The sequence below is a fragment of the Atheta coriaria genome, unplaced genomic scaffold, assembly GCF_025399875.1.
Source record: "Atheta coriaria isolate IRGN ID8LTWV9N9 unplaced genomic scaffold, Caltech_Dcor_3.1 hic_scaffold_9_pilon, whole genome shotgun sequence".
Taxonomy (NCBI): Eukaryota; Metazoa; Arthropoda; class Insecta; order Coleoptera; family Staphylinidae; genus Dalotia; species Dalotia coriaria.
In genome coordinates, this window is record NW_027045451.1 from 1,992,429 (window position 1) to 2,012,834 (window position 20,406).

The 20,406-nt window shown below is 41.2% G+C and overlaps 1 protein-coding gene across 6 annotated transcripts in view; it reads right to left on the minus strand.

Annotated features, from left to right (window-relative positions):
- LOC135799552 (uncharacterized) overlaps nt 1-20,406 on the minus strand; it is a 97,247-nt gene that overhangs the window by 9,352 nt on the left and 67,489 nt on the right. For 5 of the 6 annotated variants that reach the window (XR_010550022.1, XR_010550021.1, XR_010550020.1 and 2 more), the window contains exons 3-5: nt 19,622-19,757; nt 11,993-12,126; nt 7,983-8,205 (exon numbers count right to left, since the gene is read on the minus strand). Coding sequence is in view for 2 of the 6 variants with exons in the window: in XM_065312684.1 (XP_065168756.1) it covers nt 7,983-8,205; nt 11,993-12,126; nt 19,622-19,757 (493 nt within the window). In the remaining 4 variants the exon portion in view is untranslated. Of the gene's footprint in view, nt 1-3,370; nt 4,309-7,982; nt 8,206-11,992; nt 12,127-19,621; nt 19,758-20,406 lie in introns of those variants that run through there. The other variant, XM_065312683.1, reaches the window with a different exon arrangement.

The following is a 20,406-nucleotide window of genomic DNA, read 5'->3' on the forward strand; positions in this document are numbered from 1 at the left end:
CTCGCGCGCCGCGATGCGATGTCGAAGTCTTTTCTAGAGTTGCGAATGAAAATCCATGACGCCGCCTCAACAATAGGGATCAATTCCGGTCTCAGACCGACACCGAGCAATATACGCCCCAGTCAGAGCTGTAATACAGTTTGGAGGAGTAGATATTCATTTTGCTGGTGGCAACTGAACACAATGCAATACAATATTTGCTAATACAGGGCGTTTTTTAAGTGTTACGTTATTTTTAATGAAAAAACAATAAATTAGATTACTCTAATGTAATTTTTGCTGATGAAGTTCAGCACTCATTGAAATTAAAGCTTAGAGAGCGCTGAAACAGTGGAAAACTGGGCGATGAAAGACTTTGTCGTTTAATGCCCACGAACGAAATAACTTTGACTGAATCGCCCCGGCTTGTTCAGCGAGAAGAAAAGAGGTTTAGCGTTTTATATCTTGAGCTATGTGCGCCGCCCCGAACGCGAATTTAACGCCCATCATGCGCGATGTGTGTTTAGGTCCCGTATTCCAAGCGTCTTTGTTCGCAAATGCATTTCGCGATGTGTCGCACGTCGACAATTGTGCTCGCTGCGTAGTGTGTGCTGATTCCCCATTGGAATAAGCATCGCGTGTAAAGTCAGTGGAACCTTTGGCGGGTGTTACTTACATGGCAGATAATCGGCGCGCCGCGTCGCATCCTTTTAATATGAAATTGTCTGCCGTTTGGGATTCGGCAGTGTTCGCCGCGTCGAAGGTAGTCACAGTCGGGTCGCCTATGTGAAAGGGTAAACACACAGTTCGGTCGTTTTCACCGGGATTCACCGTCGGTCTCCTCCTTCCAGCCCGTACACCATTGTCAACCGGATATCCTATTCCTGCGCGCAGACATCGGCACTTAAATTACTTCCATTTCTTCTCCGGGGGCGGCCGGAACAAGACGGCGAAGCGATCGTCATTACTGTCGAAAAAGCTTTCTCAAGTCTCTCGCACCAAACGCCCGTATCTCCACCCCGACCATTCGATGACGAGTAGAAGAAGACGCGGAGATGCAGAACTGTGAGCTGCCGCTCGCGATCCTTCAATCCACATCAAAACGTTAAAAAGTTTGCCGAACTTTTCCAAGGCACCGCGCGGCGCGTTTCGCTACTTAGGGTTTGAGTTACTTTCGTCTGGATGCGCGCATACTTCTTAAAAGTATTAGTGCATCATCTCTACCCGAGCAAAAATAAATAAGCACACATATTTATGGCACAATATGGAAGCCAGCGGAACGTAAGTTACGGATCAAAGTTGGAAGCTTCAAAAGCATAACTTTTCGAATATGTAGAATAATAATAACGCATTTGTATACAATGCTTCGCGTTCTTATCTTCTTATTAAATTAAATTAACTTTTGTTCGTCGAAAGTCACATTTCTGGTTGTGCAGTGCACAAAAATCAATACCAAGTTCCACGTATACTACAATTACACATAATTTCAGGTCATTATGCGTTACAAATTAGCGTCGACTGCGTCAAAGAGAAAATACAACTTTGCGAATGCATAAAATCATCGCAACTACAGCTTTTTGTTTCGTGTAAATTTCACCGCCGGCCGTTTCGTTGCTTCTAACTAAATCGTTGACCATAAATGCCTGGTACTGCACGATGAACGACCTCGAAGCACAAAAAGCGCGCGCGCTCGGAATTAAACGAATCGAAATCCTGAAATTTATTAAACGCACTACAATTGCCCTGCGAGTTTATCAGATGCCCGCCCGGGCGCGCTCCACAATTGATATCTCTAATTGCTCAAAATTCGTTCAACCACCGGGAGCAAGCAATAAAACTCCCGGCGCTGTTTACGTACGGATTTTCGCAATGTTCAACTTGCACATAAAACGCTCGATGTTAACTTATGTATTTCATTGGTTTTGTTTTATGTTTGCAAACGCAGAAAAAAAACAATAATGTCGCTGGACGTAGAACCTGGCTAGTGGCGAAATGATATTTACGATTATTATCGCCACACCTGCAACCCTCCAGGACCCTCAGGTCCGACTGCTTTCCATTCGTTTTTCTCGACGCTCCTAAACACATTTAAATGAGATAAAGGCCAAGTTTATTGCTTTTATATGCGTTTGTTCGCCACGGCGTGCTGAAAAAGGACGCGCCGTTTGTCTTCTGCTACTTGGAGCCCACCGTGTGCACTTGTTTGATTTTCGAGTGCCGCATGTAGAATGCAATAACAGCCGACGACATCGCTTTAATTTTAATCAGCGCAAACAAGAGTGTTGTTTGCGCGCGCGCGCGCCTGAGCCGAATTCAATATTCAAAGTGTGTGTTATAAATTGATAATTAGTTCGGTAGACTTATTAAAAGGTAGCGAGGATGCGCAGCGAAGCGCCAGCGGTGGATTCAATTTGTAATCAAGACGAGCGACGCTTGTTTGGCGTTCTTTATTATACGCGCGTAATGCGCCGTTTAATATTCCGGTGCGAGAGTCCAAAAATTATCCCGCGTGGCAAAGTGCCATTTTGGTGCTGGTGCAGCAGGCCACCGAAAAGTGAAGTAAATGAAATAAATATAAAGAGAGTTTTAATTAAAATTCATCATGATTTACGCTTTTAAGGGGACTATAATCCACGCGCGCGCACACACAAAAAAAAAACCTTCAATTGTGCGAAGGGCCAGCGTCGTGTTTCGCAAACTCTCGGCGGGGCTCAGGGCCTAAGAAGAAAGTTTCATCCCGGCTTTTGTCTCAACCAAATCGGATCAGCGAGTTATAGCAGTGGTGAATGCGCCAACGCCGTTTGTGTGTTGTGGACTGTGGGTAAATTTCCTTTATTTTTTTCTCCTATTTACGCTAGGACACTGGGTACATTTTCCGCATTGTCATTGCGTTACCGGATTTTTTTTTAGTTTCTGCGGACGACATTGAAAATTGAATCAGAAACTTGAAGCGCGCAGAGTTAAAGAGTAAAAAAATAAATAATGCGATATTTTATAAAATACGATACTTTATCGTCATGCAGCGTGCATAATACAACAAATTAATATGATAAAATCAACGCAAACTAATTGATATAAACGTAAGTACTTTCAAACATTAATTAAAGTGAAATTTCATATAAACCACTAGATTACCAAGTTACGAGTGCTCTTCATAAATGATTTTCTAGCTCTAAATTATATTTATATGTGTAGCAGGAGAGTTGATAGAAGATCAAAGCGGTGCGTGATTAATTGTGATTTAATTTTGTTGCGAGCTCTGTTACCTACCTCGGTGTCTGCGTCTGTCTGCGAAAGTCGCAAGGGTTGACTTCGTTCTAACTCCATTTGCTAACACAAATCAATAATAATTTAATGCAGCGTAATTGCGCGCACATTTCAAACACCTCTATCAAAGTAATAGTTTATTTATAGAAATTAATCTTATTTCATGTTTATCATACAGTTCGGATAAAATTTATGTCATCATGTCGTTCGCACGCCCAACTTATTCGTTACACTTTGCATTTTAAATTCATGAATATTTACAGAGGACATAATTGCTAATCTCACAGTGGTTTTGAACAAACCTTTCATCCATCATGTTAAGAATGATTTATATTCGCGAAACTTTCATAATTATAATTTTAACTTGTCTATAAAATATGAAATATAAATCATTCTTAATACTTATAACAACATAATGCGCCAATATTTCCATTTTATCAGTCAAATGTTTCAGTATTTTTATTATATTTATATACGTTTAGTTTTAAACATTCTATTGATATTGTATTTAATCATATTCAATAAACACAACGTTGTTCGGCTTATCAAAAAACAATTCGAATAGTCTGCACACACGATCACATTTGCAGGTGCAGTTTATGTTTACTACTCGAAATGTGATCGTGTGTGGCGGCTATTACACTGTCCGAATGATTGTATGAATATTTTACAATAGTTTTCGAAACAACGCAAAAACTGTGTACGGTTTGAAGTGTTCAAGTATACGTGGACTTACGCTCTACAATATTCTATTTACTATGTACAAACAACCGTTGTTTTAATTTATATTTTGCTTAAAACTGTACGTTATCTCCATTAGGAGTATGTAATTCTACGTTATAAACTTCCATTGCTCGTGGCACGTGGCAGTTTTCGTTGTTTCATAAAAATAATACGTCCATCAGTCGCACTTTTGTTTAAAACTCGCACAAAACGTCTTTTTTCATTTGAATCTCGCTGAAAATAGTTCATTTAATCATTACAATCACCAAAATTGTTCGACGTGCACCAATATCGTAAAGAAGCATGTGATTAATGAACTGTTAATCAGTGTCGAACTTCCTGCAAACACACAAGCATAATTATTTAGTGTGTTTAAGAAAAAAGTGTTTGTGTGTGTGTGTTTGTGTGTTGTAGTATTGTAATTCAAGGCACAAAATGCTGAAATGTATGTAGATACTTTGTACGCTACAGGTCGGACGTGCGATCATGAAGAAAATATAAACAAGTTATTCGTGAGCTGTAGAAATGCTCGATGCATTATGCTTTATGATAAAACACATTTTCTCTGAACGCGATTCACACTTAAGACCTCTTGGCTTGCCATTCGCGCCCTGCGCCAGCATCTGCATTCACATACGCGTGCGTTTTCATAGTCATGGATTTCCAACAATCGGACCCGAAGTGAGTCCGCATCAGCCCCGTGATTCAGCAAACCGAATGGAATTTATTGTGTATTGGCGTCGGCGCGGCGCCGAATGCATTCGGGGAGATGCTGTGCGGAGATACGTGAGTGCGGCGTTTCAACGAAATAATTCAAAGCGCGTGCAGGGCAATGGCGGGGGATATTTGACTGGTTCGAGCGCATGAATAAATCCGGAAACTATTCGCGCGGTACGCGAGCAAGACGCATTTGCGATGAACACGGGCGAGCTGGAGCGAAACAACGCGTCTCGGCGGAGGAAAAACGCCAAAAGAGTAAAAAATAATGCCACACGACGGCGGCGGTGGCGGCGGCCGTAAAACCGTAAAACGTTTATATCGAAGTTTTGTTGCTCGGCCGCTTGCTTAGCCTTCAAAAACTCGCCGGGTCTGACCGTCTAGCAGGCAGGGGTTTAGCTTCTAGCATTTTCGAACGAGTTGAACGAGGTCACCTGCTATTATTACGGGTCCCATCCCTTGGGCGCCATATAAATACATTATATAGAATATAAAACTGGAAATCAGTTCGCTCAGCTCACCGGTGGGTGCTTTGCGAAAGAGAACGCTGCAGCAACTGCCACGTCGTGAAAACCCTCCCTTAAAACCTGAAACTATGGTTGCTTTACCCTCCAGATATCTATGTGTACCTATCCCGCCATTGACACGCTTCCCGATTTCGTTAGGGCAGCCACGAATTCGTTTTTTATTTACGGCTGCCGGCAGCCTCGCTTCTTTATTACCTGCCGATGGTCATCTAGATCTGGACCTTCAACTTCTCGTTGGTGGATTTGGATGGACGGCTGTTTGTTCTTATCAAACAAATAGACCGGCCACGGTTTCCATATCAACATCTAATGGTCTTGCATTTATATATTGGTTGATTCAGAAACCGAATAATATTTCGACTCATATGTGAAGGTTTTCTTGCTTTTAGAAACACCAAGTGGGGAAGTTTTGGAAGCAGAATAAAAAGAAGACCGCGTCATTGGAGACGTTTGTTTGTCTTGGGCTAACAATACATATCAGATGTAATGAGGAAAAACTGCTTTTGATGTCATAGAATATCGAAGAACACCACCACAAATATTAATTTCTTTCAGTTTTGACATAAATTGAGTTAAATCTCATACTGACAAAGATATCGTATTTCCTCACATTCTAAACGTACTGTATTATCACCCACATATGATAATGAAGCAAAAACATTAATTAATTTAGAAAATCAAACGCTGAGCTGAATAATTCCGAATGCTGTTTACACAAATTTGTAACCGCAAACAATAACGAAGTAAATTCACCGGTAATTCAAGTGCCAATTGATGATTGCAGAAGCAAAATCCAATCCGAAAACTTTCGCACAGCAAACAAAAGATGCGGCCCAAGCTTAAAGTTTTTAATTAAAAGTTATAATAATCATAGCGCGCGCGTTCGCGCCCAAAAGCAAACGGAATCAATTATTATTCATCATCGGATGTGCGGCTTGCCGATGCACGAGTGCCAATAAGCCACCGCGGCGACGGTGGTGGTGGTTGTACGAGATGCTCCTTTCCACGCCGGCGGTGAGAGCACGCGGAAGGAAATGCGGTGGCGCATCTGGAAACCGCCGATAAGACCGCATAATCTCTTATTGATATCAATATTAAACGTAATTAATTGGATCGTATCTCGTCGGAGCGAATTTGATTATAGCTGTATGTACCGCTCACGGCATATGCTCGCCTATCCACAATGTTACATTAATTAGCCGCATGTATTAATTAATCAAGCGGAACAATCACTACATGTTAAAATTGCATATGAGGATTAAGTGGCCCAGCACGTGAGATTATACAAAAACAAAATTATAGAAATATAGAAATAGAAAGCAATTTATAAAGCGTTGAAAGCGACAAAAAATACAATATATTATATACAGGGCGATGAAATATTTGATGTGGAATTGAAAAATGTAACTAGCGTCGTTACACGCTTCTTTAAGCGTTAACAAACAGTCTGTGAAGCGTTTACCGGCTCTTCGAAAGGAAACGAAAGTATATGAAAAGAAGAAAAATGCGAACCGGGCCACCGGTTCACATTACCGCAGGCTGAAAATGCGCATAACCGAGTTGTGCGTGTTTGTGTTTCAGCGTGCGCGCTGGATCTCTATCGCGGTGTGCGGTTTAAGTTTGTGACATTATAGTTTCAATGGCAAGATAAATGTGCAACTTTTAGTACACCCCAATCCAATTTCAAAGTACCGACTCTCCATAACTCGTCTCGTATAATCTAAATTTGAAAGTGCGCCGCCGCCTCCGCCGTTGCTCACAGTGAAGGCGGAGAAGTGGAAGACGCGATTCCGTTTCTACGTTTCGTTATGCACTTGTATCTGCGCACTGAACGCGGGACGTCTTCGTACGTATTAATCAAGATAGTTTTCGAATGGAATGTATCTGCCGCCTCCGACGCCATTTTGTGTTGTTCAGTATCAAACGCTGCATACAATTTAACGCTTAAAGGAGTTACTTAATGACATTTAAATACGTTTCAAAGCGAACTGAAACACAATTACCTTTCATCTCTAATGGAAATTGATTTCAAAAGAAAATGAAAATTTTAATACAAAAAATGTATTCTCCAAAGTAGTTAATTTGTTATGATAATGTTTGTAGTTTCCAAAGGACCTCCCAAACGCAATCATTTAACACCCGAGAGAATGTTTGTCCGAACACGCAATAATTATGTAAATAAATTACCCTTCCCTCCCGCAGAACGCGCCCGGATCGCATAAATTCGCGCATTACAAGCGAACAAAGCACGTGCACTTTAATAAAGCTGTAAATTAAACGTTCGGCTGCGGCTCAACGTTCCGCTAAGTGGAAGATATTGCCCGCTGTTGCAGTAAATACGTTCTTGTTATCAATGCTAATGACCCAACAATCCCCAGCAGTCGGGAGCGTTTTCGAAATAGTGCCTCCACCGCCGCAAGTCTCCGACAGGCCGCCCTTCGCCTAATAAGCGACGGCACCAAAACGCAACATGAACATGCGGCGGCAGCCAAAAACACAAATATCTCCAATCAATTTCGATCACATGCAGACCTTCGCGGAACAATTGAACCTGACGTGCACTTAATGTACCGAAACTGTAACCACCGCCACTGGCTGAAGGCCCGGAATGTGTATGTGGGTGTGCGCAAGTGTGTAAATGTGGTTGGGTCATCAATGCAAGAAGCGAGTGGCCCTTTCTTAGAAGGTTGCTTAAAGGGACTTAATTCCGACGGCAATAAGTTTCGAGTTGTCGGGGTGGTAGAAACTAGTAGAGATGTGAGCACCTACCGTTAAGACTGCGACCCATTAGTAATACAGAAGCGGGTTGCGGCGTATCCGGCTTGACCTCCACCTCCACGCTGTTGGCGCGGTAGAGACGGAACTGGGTCGCTTCGCACCTTAACCTGATGGCGCCCCAACTGCCGCCCACGCCGGTCAGTTCTAATCTACTGTTGGCAGTATCCAGCAGCTCGCTGTCTTTAATAATCGACGCCGACGTCGAACCCGGCACCTGCGGACACACAGACAAAACGCCAACTCAATGAAAATCACATCATTACAGATTTACTTATACTAAGTTACGCGGACATGTTTAACAACGAGTGTTAATTAATATTAGAAAGCGGGCGTGCTTTTGTCGCGCACGGTCGCTCCGCAAATATGCGAAACACAATGCCGGCGACGCGTGTTTTAATTATTTACCCCGTGAACCCCGCCGGAGGCGATACGTGTTAGCGACGCATGACCGCACCCGGCTCGAACAAAAGGTAAACTTTTCAAAAAGTCATCGAATAAATTGAGGTCTAACACACATCGAATATTCGCCGACGCCGAAAGCCAAAGTCTACTAGCGCCGAAACGCGAGAATAGAATAATTGAATCAATGATTAGTAAAGTTATTCGACAGCAATGCCTGCGCCCGGTGTGGAGGACTTTGTCGGGGTTTTCGGTTTACGAACGGTTGTCCGCAGGCGAATTACATAATTTCCATCGCAAATATAACCGCTGTTCACATGCACCAAATAGCACAAAGTCAACCTGCATACCAACACGGCTTAAACCTGAAATTTCAAAAATTTAACCATAAACTCCCGCTTTGACCTTACTATTAATTATCATCAATCCATTGCATTTAATTTATCATCATTCGACGCACGCCCATATCGACCAATTAGCACTAATGAATCAAGAGCGCAATTCGATTGTGACACAAACATAATTATCCGTTCGGCTCCATTTTATTATATTTTTACCACCCGCGATGTCATTGCAAAGTGGTATAATTATTAATTGCTCCGTTTGTAGCAGGGCCGCGAGCGGGCGCGAGCTCGGACACGTGCACGCATGTCGAACACAGGATACAGGAATTGAATCAGGGATAATTTGTACGTTTTGGTCGCGCGCGCGCCCCAATCCGCAATGTTCAGCGCGGCTCAGTAGCCGGTTAAAAGCGTGTTGGGGGTGGCGTTGGGTGCGTGTAATAACATTGCACGTCCGGACCTAAATACACGAGGTTGGGTCATGTATACATATGTGTTTGTTTATTGTATAGCGCAAGGTTTCAAGCTTACATACTTTCAATTCACTACAGTGTATTTGTTGCGCGCGCGTTTGAACCTCGTTCACGGCCATGTTTAGCTTTAATTAACAGCGATAATTGCGTTTGGATTTTACGATGCACCTACAGGTTTCCATAATTAACTAACAATAATTTTTTAGTGTTATAACGCGAAAGAGAGAATTATGTATCTCTGTAGAACCACAAACTCAATTTGCTACAAATCAGTTTAATTTAATTCTAGTGCAGCAGCAGCAATTCTGAACAAACATGTTCAATTATATCGCATACTAGTGTTGGCACAATCCCACCACAACAACAACACGCAAATCTCAATTAGCAGTTGTGCACCAGTTATGTATCCACCATGTATATTGATATATCTAATTGTTTAATGGAACTTGCATCAGATTCCGCTAATACCCCTAATAATTCTCAATCTAAGTAAACATGTCGCATAATACGTCTGCAGTGAATCAAATAAATGCAATTTTTTTGGGCGAAAATTTTAGTTTTGAAGTTTGAAAAGGTACAACTACATCCAATTATTGCTCCTGCGCATAGCTACGTCTATTGAATGAAGGATTGTTCAGTATTTCGTTCATTGTTTTGTTATGGAAGTGCAGCTGGCTATTGTTCGCCTGGCTGCGAATAGAATCGAAATTGCAATGCGGTGTTTTGTGCGCTGCGGGCGGCGGGGAATGATGAAATAACGAATTGAATTTTGATAATGCCATAATAACTGCTGGTGTTAGAACGCGTTCAATGCCAACTACCAAATAGCATACGTTAACGAGCATATCTACAGAAACACCGCACGTCGACCAAAAGCTTTAATAATTCTGGACTTGATTAGCACCCGGTTTTAATCCTTCAATTCCACCAAACTCAATTTGACGGATTTCGACGAAATATTAAAAATTCAACGTACTCGTATAATTTCCGATTAATTTTCTTGCGACGATGTTGACACTGAGTGAAAAGAAAAAGAAGTCGCAAAGGCAAAGGTATTAGCACTGGGTTTTTACGAGCTCTCGCTTTTATGATCACCGCATTAATGAAACGTGCCCCGGACAAAACGCGAAAGATAATAAACATGTCGCAAATGTGTCGAGTCAACTGAAAAAAATGTCATTTTCCAAATGACTTCGTTTCTATATTTTTGAATGCAAACGCATACTTTCATCTGAAAATCCACGTGGTTTAGAAAAAGCTAACTTTGCTTGATTGCGACGCAACGACGAGTGCTCTTTAGTTTCATGTTATTCAGCGAGGTCATGAGTGGATCATCTCTACTATATTCATACTCTCTACCAACTAGTAGTAGATAAAATTTATTCACATGTCTACAGAAACATCAAATAAATGAACTAGAAACAGTGACGGTGATTAATCTCTACCATATCAAACAGGACAATCAAAACAAATATTGCCGAGTGTAATATTCATCGCACAAAACGTCCCCACGAGTTTGGAACACGTTTGAAAGGAACTCGGAAGTAATAATGGTGTGCGCTGTGCATGTTGTGTGTGTGGTTGTGCTTTGGCGTGGACCACGCGTGCCAAAACAACCGTCGAACTCAATTAATTTCCCATTAAACGAGAGTTTAGGCAACACAACACAGGCGCGCGCGTTGCTTTGTGTCCCCGCGAAAGCGATGCGTGTGTACACCGACGGTATACGCTTAATTAATTGATTAGCGTAATACGATATTAATTATCGAAATCCCCATAATTGCCTGATGCCATGAAGATGCTCTTGTAAACCGCAATGAAGTATCGTATGCTTCAAGTGGAAGCACAATTCGCTTTGTACTCGTAGATCATTATCGTCGAATTATTTAATATGTGAGATTTATGTAAAGCATCCACCGCTACATTTGTCCAGCATGTTGAATGTTGAAATATGACAGTCGCAGAGATATTAGCTAGAGTTTAGTCCAACTTCCGATGCGTTACCGCCATTAAACAAGTTGCTTGGACGTGCAAATAGATCCACTCATCTACAGGATGTTGAATCCGCTCGGATACGTTTTAAATCAACGGAATTAATGCGGAAATACTTAACATGTAATAAACAAAGTTGGTTTGTAAATGTTTTGGTCCGAATTAATAATATACTGCAGTGTAGGAAATACGCGAGTAAAGAGTAGAGGGTATTGCAGAGATTTTGCTCGGTATAATCTGCACGAGTGGGAAAATATATAGCAGAGGTATAGCTACAGATGAATGTTGCATCGGTGGCACATATGCCCTTAAACGCAGTTAACTTTATGATAAATAGACGGATAGAGTTCGAGGGGTTTGCACACGGACCGCAGTTACACAGCGCCAACAAGCAAACTCACTTCTCTGAAGCCCGAAACTAGCTTTATACATTCACATGTGTGAGTTGGATATGTAAAATGCATTTGCGTTTACATGTCCACCAACTCCACAGCGTTGAAATAAACTCAACAGCAATGATACAAACAGAAAAAGAATAAAATATTTAACTAAATTTTAGTGTTTTGATAATTGTCTGTATAATTCTATGCAATGACAATTTGAAATGTTTTGCAGCCAGCAAACACAACACCCACAATAATGTGAATATTATGCCGCGCTGATCATATCATCTGAATGCGCACGAAATCACGCGGCATTCCACCCGCGGCATTCGACGCACGCATATTAGCATTCGATGGGCGGCAGGCGAGGGTTCGACGTAATAGAATCGAAGGTAGTGGAGTGTACTCACCCTTTGATCGTTGACATACCACGTGAGATTGGGCGCAGGTGACGCTGGCGGCGCCTTGCATTCTGCTATGAGTGGGCCGCCTCTTTCCAACCCTGCACGATCCACAGTCACCGCTGGTACACCGTCAGGAACAACTGGAAACAAACAAAAAATAAATTTATCATTTGTTCCATTACGTCGGCTAAAATTTAAAAAAATATATTCGAACAGTGAATAAATATTTATCAAACAGTTGTAATCCCCCCATGTGTCGAATGTTTATATGACGAGAGTGGACAAATAACTAAAACAAATAAATGGCAGACACTCGTTTCAATTTGGATCACAAATGCGTGTTTTATTTACAAACGACGAGACGACTTTATGGACACTGTTGATTTAGTCTACACTACGAGTAAATACGATAGGTTCGCATCCTTGTAAAAAATTTATCGTCTTTTTCGATTGCAATAGATCTTGCGTACGCGCCAGGGGTGGTGATTAATTTCCGAGGTGATAAGGTGATAAGATGACAAAGAAGGGCGTAAATTGTTTACGTCGCGGGCGAAAACATAAAGTCGAGAGGACATTTATCGTACGCAAAGAAGTAGATCAGCGGCGGTGGAGCATTCTTTAGCCGCCTCCACATCCGCCTTGCATTTTCAACAATTTACGCGCGAGCGGCACTTTTATGACTGCTTTTTGTTGTGCGCTCGCGGAATTTTTCTCTATTCACTCGCGGGCGGGTAAATGCTTTTAGCAGCGGCGGTCTGCAGGACAAAAAGCGCGTTTACGGACGTGTTTAACATAATTTTGTTTTTGCGACCTCACTATTCCTCGTCGGGCGGTGCTGAAAATGTTGTACAACACAAGACAGCACAACATTAATCACCATCAAATGTTTCTAACGATGCGCTGCGTTCAATTGAAAAGAAAATGCAATTATTTTATTTAAAATATTCGAAATAACTGTACAACACGCTCGTGGAAGTTTCACGATCGAGTAATCCGAGCTGAATTACCTTACGCTTCCAAAACCGTTTAATCCGGATTTAAATAACTTTCTGTGGGCTGTTAGTCGCCTGCTGTGCCTACGCCACACACCACCAACCCCCGCAACCTGCGTGAGGCGGTGCTTTTTGTTAAACGCCGCGTTAAAAGCCGCGCCTCATTGTGAGGCTATTGTTTTATTCGCATCTTAATTATTTTTATAATACTAATTGTGCTGCTCACTGAACGCGGGGGCGAGTTAATTAAATATTATAATCCGGTAAGCACGTATTCAAAAATTAAATTTTTTAAATAAATTTTAAAATATTCTGCATAATATAATTTAATCTGCTTTATCCCACGCGTTGTACACACGTCAAAAGAATGAAAAAAGAACGTAAACAAAAAACAATCACACACACAAATAATAAATTATGTTTTTCTAAACAAGTCGACGGGACGTCGACTAACCTTAACCGAATCCTTTTGTAAAAACCTACTTTTCATCCGTGGAGTCTTTCATTCCGCTCATTCCCAAAAACGAGTGTTTTCGGCAGTTTGTCATTGGAACTACACGGCATATTAATCAAAAAATATTCCGCCGCTCGTTCGTTTTTTATCTCCTTCGTTTAGTAAACTTTTTTTGTGCGTTTGTTGGCGGCGTCCGTGTGTGGTGCCGTCGTCTCCAGCATCCGCACACGCACAGCGGTCGCGCTTTCCAGGAAGTCGAAGTTCTTTCCGCTCATAATAGAGATGCAAACCGTCATGTGTCGAATGAAAGGAAGAGAACGCGCGGCGGTGGTAGTAGGAGCAAGCGGGAGGTCATTCATCATTCCCGCACCAAAGTGAAGGACCCAAAAAGGACCAGGAAGACGACGGGGCGTCCCCGATACAATCCGCACGCGTTTTGCATTCGCAATTTCCTACGGCGCGCGCGCGCGGTGACTTATCGAAATTACAATAAAACCGCTAGAGCGCCACCATTGTCTCCGCGATAATTTATCTCACAACCGAAGCTCCCGGGCACAAAACTCTCCAAGAGCTTTGTGTCTTTGATTGGTTTTGCTCCGCTTCGAAAAATTGATTTGCTCCGCAAATAAATTCGGCGGTCAGTTTGAATTTCGAGGTCGTAAATAAACACAGCAGTAGATAATGATAACGGTTGATGGCGCAACGTGTGGTCTAGCACACTCCGAAATTTTAATTCGACTCCCGCGAGCACCGGAAAACCATTCGGTTAGCATTTTAATCCTTTTTTTACGCTAGGTTAGTGACCATAATACGAAAATTGTCCGTAATGTTCCAGCGGTATGATATACAAGGTGATGCGAGATTAAACCGCGACAATGGTAAACGCAATTACCTCCTGGAGTAGCATGGTGTTCAGAACACCGCTGAGTTGAAGAGAGGATGGAACAAAAGAAGGAAGCGCCGAGTTTCAGTTATTCGCTTGCTCGCCACTGCGCTCGAATGGGCAATAACGGGTTGAAATTCATCCCTAATGCGTCTGCTCGACTTGGTAAACATTCGCATTAAAGTTTTCGCGATGGCCCATATTCGAATACGAAATGTTTTCGGGGTAACTGGTGGCGCGTGGGGTGTGGAGTGTAGACTTAAAGTTGGAATTATCAAGATTCAAGAAATTACTAGGTTAAAATTAAAAAATAATTCCAATAATCTTCACAAACGCACAAAACTCTATTCTAGGTTATCACTTGATGCTTATTTAACCTCTCAAATAATAATTTAATATTATCTTTGTATATTGTTTTGTCAAAGCACTCACTCAGTCGATCCTTTTAACATTTCCCTATTATCCGTTGTCTCTTCCTTTCGCAATGACGTTAAATCTGAAAACTCACACGTTCGAGATTTCCATCGCTTCCACCGCACTTAATGAATCCACACAGGCTTAATTAGTACTTAACATACGCATCTCCTCGAAGCTACTTTGAAAAGATGTCGCTTTAGCTTTGCATCTCTATTCATAAGATAATTCACTTTTCTACAGCGCGCTGCATGGCAAATTCCCCAAAATAAATACACTTTAATTAAGTTACTTGTCAAAAACAATTTAGTGCACTCAGTGTATACGTGTTGTAAAATGCAACACGAGTTCACTGAGCATAACGACATGTCACAACCTCCTAGCTGAGTTTATAGTTGATAGTTACACCTGTAATTTATTAACGACGCTGTTATTTTTGGCAAACAGGGTGTGGTGCGGTACTGAAAGTGAGCGACGACCTCGACACTGACTTCGCCCGTGATTCTCGACAAAGATGACGTCGCAGAGTTAGAATAAAGAGACGGAAGAAGAGATAAGCGCGGAATTTATTGGGAAGTTTATTCAGGACGTTCCTCACTGCGTCGTCTGGCGTCGAGCCGCTTGATATACTGAAAATTTAGTGAATCTGTGACCAAATTTGTTAAATGTCTCCAATTCCAGCGCATTCCAAGACTTGTAGAAATGAAATACTTGAGATTATTTCTTGATTAAAACTTTTTACCCTTTCATCTCGCTGATATGGCTTAAAAGCTCAATTTGTAATTATTATTCTACAAGAAAAACTTTATTTGTATTTTTACGTTTCTGTAACACTTGGTATTGAAACAAATTAAAAGACAGTTTTATCTCTTGAGCACCTCTTTGCGTGCGCCATTTCAAAGAAAGGAAAAGCATTGTAAATTTATGTAAGCAAGGTAAAGGAGTTTAGTGAGCCGGAGCGACGATTCGAAGCGCTTTTGCAGCCGATTTCAAAATTTCGTTTCGAAACTTTGAAAGTTAAATTGTGTCTGCGCGCTACTGCTATACACGCACACCTATCCGGAGCAGCAGCAGGCAAAAATAAAAATATAAAAAAATCAGATACAAAATGTTACGCGCTAAATTTCCTCGCATTCATATACCAAAGTAGCAAGCGACGCCGACGCCGTGTCGACGACGGTGGCATTATAAAGTATAAAACGCGTTTTGCTAACGTCCCAATGTCAAAGACACGGCACACGGCGCACGGCAAACGCACACCGCGCATTTTTATACAGATAATTTCGCAGTGTCTACGGCTGCAGCTTGCGGAAAAGACCAAATAAAAGACGCGCGCGCAGTAACAAACAAAAAATATGTACGCCGACGTGCAAGATGCAAAAGGAAGACGACGGGGCGCGCACAAGGCAAAGGGCGAACGAACATGCGACATCCGGTTTCCGTTCGTGCACAAACACCACTATCGCGCGTCTGTTTGTTCGCAGTGAGAGCCGCGGCGACGGAAAGATGACGGCATACGGTTGGTTTCGGTTTTTCGCCGCTTCAGAAAGCGCTAAAGAAAAAATAATGTCGCACCGACGCTAACCTTAAACTCCTGCTTTGAATTGCAAATTTTAACAACAGATTGAGCGCCGGGCGGGCCTTTTTGAACCTTACAACTTGCACACGTTGAATTGCAACCAACTTCAACATACTTTTGCACTACACAAATATTTACCTAATATTTTTATTCCCCGCACAAAAAGAAAAAAAGACGAAAGGAATAAATTTTCTACAATACTAAACTACTTGCTACTTAACTAAACCAAACCTGATATCGATTTTTATCGTGGCGTCCCCATTGTTCTCATTTCCGCTCATCCTTTTTAAACACAGACGCAATTTGATATGAAAGTGTTTCAGCTTATAATAGAATATAGAGCAGCGAATAGAAATGAAAAACATAAAAGCTGATGCAGCATAAAAGTATCGAATATATACACATTGTGGCGCGCCGAGAAGAAACGCGCAGTCTAATAACCAAATGTCGAAGCAGAAAAATCCGCCCCGCAGCGAAAAGGAGCGTCGGCGGATGCAAACGGAATGCCGAAGAGCCGCGCGCATCGTAAATACACAATGAAAGTGTCCTTGCGGGCCTTCGGAGACGGCGAGGCCGGCTGGGCGGCCGCCCAGTGAGATATGCTTTGTGCAATCGCGCAGCGGGACCACTTAACTCGAATTAAATCTGCATTACACTTGCCATAGGCTTGGCAGATTATGATCGTCGAAGCAATTAAACTAAGTAGAAACAATTTTAATTAAATTGTTGATCAAAGTCATCACTGGCAAATGTATTATACTTTTAAATCTTCTTAGAAATTCAAAGCAAATTTTCATCCTCAACAATTTAGTTAATAATTCATCCGCTTTTTCATGTGTGGCGCTAGTGTCCTTTTTTTCTAGTGTATCCAATTTACATTGGCAATTTACCAGAGTATTCCCAAATCCCCAATAAAATTTAGAAACCCAAATGGAAACGAAGTTCCTGTTTCTCGTGTGTACGAGTATTTTAGTACTAGATTCATCCGCGTGTGGCTAAGGTTGAAATGTCACGCTTGCAATTACTATGACCATTGAACCGACGCCATTTGCAATGCATGAGACGACTCCTTAAGGAAGCGATCGTCATTTATTAGCGAGAAATATCCGTGCTAATATCCTCCGACCACACTACTGTCCTTGCTGACTGTGCTGCATTGATGCTAATATCAACATATTACAGCGCCCGAGTGGTTGAGCCCAGCCCTTAGGCGGGTGTTTATGTTCGTGCTAAAAGGTCACTTTACACTTGTCCAGGGAATAGGATAACCGACATCCTCTGTGCTGGTCTGTGTGCATTAACCGGCCAAAAACATTGGGGGAAACACAAGCGGCCGGAAAAAATACTCGACTTATAACGAATTAAGTTTAACTTGACCTGGCTTCCTCGAGGGACGATAGACGGGAGAGACTAAAGTTTATCGTTTAGATCAAAAAGGGATTAAAGCTCTTCGAGCGTCTCGGATTGAGTGCGTAACATATAAAGAGCGAAATTTGATTTACTCAGTTTGCCATTTAAGCATCTCCCCCGAAAAGTTGAAAAGATCAATCAATTTTGTAATGCGTGGAGAAAAAAGGTTTGACCCACAAATAAATAAAACCAAATTGCGTCAGTGCAATAACGCGCGCATATCTAATATTGGCAATAACTCTTATCACATATAGACGGATAATATCATAAACAAAAATATACAGCGATATAAATTCATGCAATAAATTATTAATATAAATCCACGGCATGTGAGCGCATTTAATGTATGCGACGGTGAAAAGTTTTAATTCATACAATACGAGTATGAATCTCTCCCTCTCGATGTGTACGGCGTTATGCGAGTAATAAAAACTTTATTAACTTTATATGACAACCCGACTGCTTTTTTATTACAATCCTACACGTCAACTGACTGATGAGCATCATTATTTCGTATATTTAATTTATCTATATGTGTCTAAAATATTTAAAACGCATATTTCTGATGGAAAATGTAAAAAATCACACAAATACTAAACTTTATACACGATGATATTATTATTTGCAGTTATTGAATTATAATTTTCAGGTATATTAATACCATATTAATCTCATTATTTCAATCAGTCAAATATTAATTAATTGATCAAAAACCCATTGTAAAATAATCCCGAGCCATTAGATGTAACACACAATACATATTTCCCAACTAATTAACGACTATGAAACGGCGACTGATTCGTAATTAATTATGCAACCATAACACAATTAATGTTGTGTTTAAACTGACTTTTATTCCAAAATCCTTTGAAATATTTTGTATGAAATTCAACGTAATATAATAATTTTCACGTTCAAAATGAAATTAAATTCCTTTTATTGAAATTTGTGCAGCGAATTTAATTAAACGTAAAATCATCGACGAGAAAAAAAAGAATTCCATTTGGTGGAAAACTTATGTGCGGTGGTCAATGTACATGCACAAAATCGTATATCATTTCCGGCGGTTGGTGTATTGCTTCAAGCACTTGATATGGCTAAACGTAATGACCGCCCATTAAGTTAATGTAGACGAAGGGCGGCCATAAACGTGCGCGGAAAGAAAAGTAAACAATATGCGGGAACAACGAATGTTATAACGTTAGTTGAAACGATGGCTAATTAAACGCAGGAGGTATGTGATTGCGCGCTGGAACTCGCGTGCATTGTGCACTCACTCTTGGGTGGAAATTAAACGTTGGTGCACACAAAAAAAGCGCTCATGATGAATTATTGGAATTTCCAGCAAAACGCCAAGAAGCGCACTTTGCATCCATCGTGCACAAATTTTCAATTTCCTGTTCATTCTGCTAAAAGTCGGTATAAACGAAACTCAACAGTGAAGGATATGTGTCGATCATGCATACAGTGTGTTTTTATTAAAACAATGCAAGAGCAATGGAATTAATTTGTTTAATTTGTATTTTTTTACAACACTCGGTATTTTATGAAATATTTAGCATTCAATATTGAAATGCGTTCAAGACGGCTAAAAATGTCAGAATGGGTCATCAGTCATTTTAATATCGGCGATATTTAACGGGATTTTCCACCGCTCTTGCATTATTTATTTATTGTCTTTTAATAATAAAACAGGAAGCCGTCCTTTCATTCAATTCCCTCGCGTTTTTCGTTTGCACATCCCTCTCTTTCATTTCCTCATCATGCACCAATTGGTTTTCGAGTGCATGCTCAGCACGCTCGAACGAAATTTATTCTAAGGTTATGAACCACAGCAACAGACCCCGACGGCCATTTTGGGTTCGTGTGCGGGGAAAAGCCCGGGAACAAAGTTTACACTTACCGGCCACCGTCATCGGCGCAGACTTCATTTCGGTGTGGAATAGCGGAGCGTCCGCCGACACCTCGCATTGGAATAATCCGGACAATGGACGACCGACCGACAGCAGCGTCACCTTCCTGGCGTTCGAGACGGACACCTGCGAACAACACAGAGCAAAGAGAAGAATGAGTCCGGGTATGCGGAGGCGGCACAAATGAAATTTTGATTGAATGCATCGCTCTCATCAGGTTCTCGTAAATGGCAAACGATTTCTTCTCTTCTTTGATTGAATGGACGACATTGTGCAATCGAATGGATTCAGGGAAAAGAAGAAATGAAGCAAAAATCTGCAGCAATTTATATCCAATTATAATTTCGCGGAAGCAAACATTAGCATTTTAATAATCTGTCTTCTCCGACTCGTCGGTGTTAACTTTTTCTATATCATACCCTTGGGTCTTGTGCGATGACAACTTCAATAATAAAAATTGTCGTCGCATTAATATTTAAATGAAACAGATGCCTGCAAGCACTTCTTAGATACACTGTCAAAAAAAGTCGAAAAGAATTCCGGTGAAGTACAAAAACGAAATAAAAAGCCTCGTTTGACTATAGGTAGGCCTCCTCTCAGCAAATGGAACAATTCAAAGTGCGATTAATTTCGCCTTTTCGTTTTTTTCTCTTTGGCGCGTTTCCTTTAGATTGCTCACTGGTAAATGAAAAAAACCAAAGAAATGTGCTACCTTAACGAATTCCCTTATGGATTTATACAGTGGAAAAACGGAACCGGAATGAATAAAAAAAAA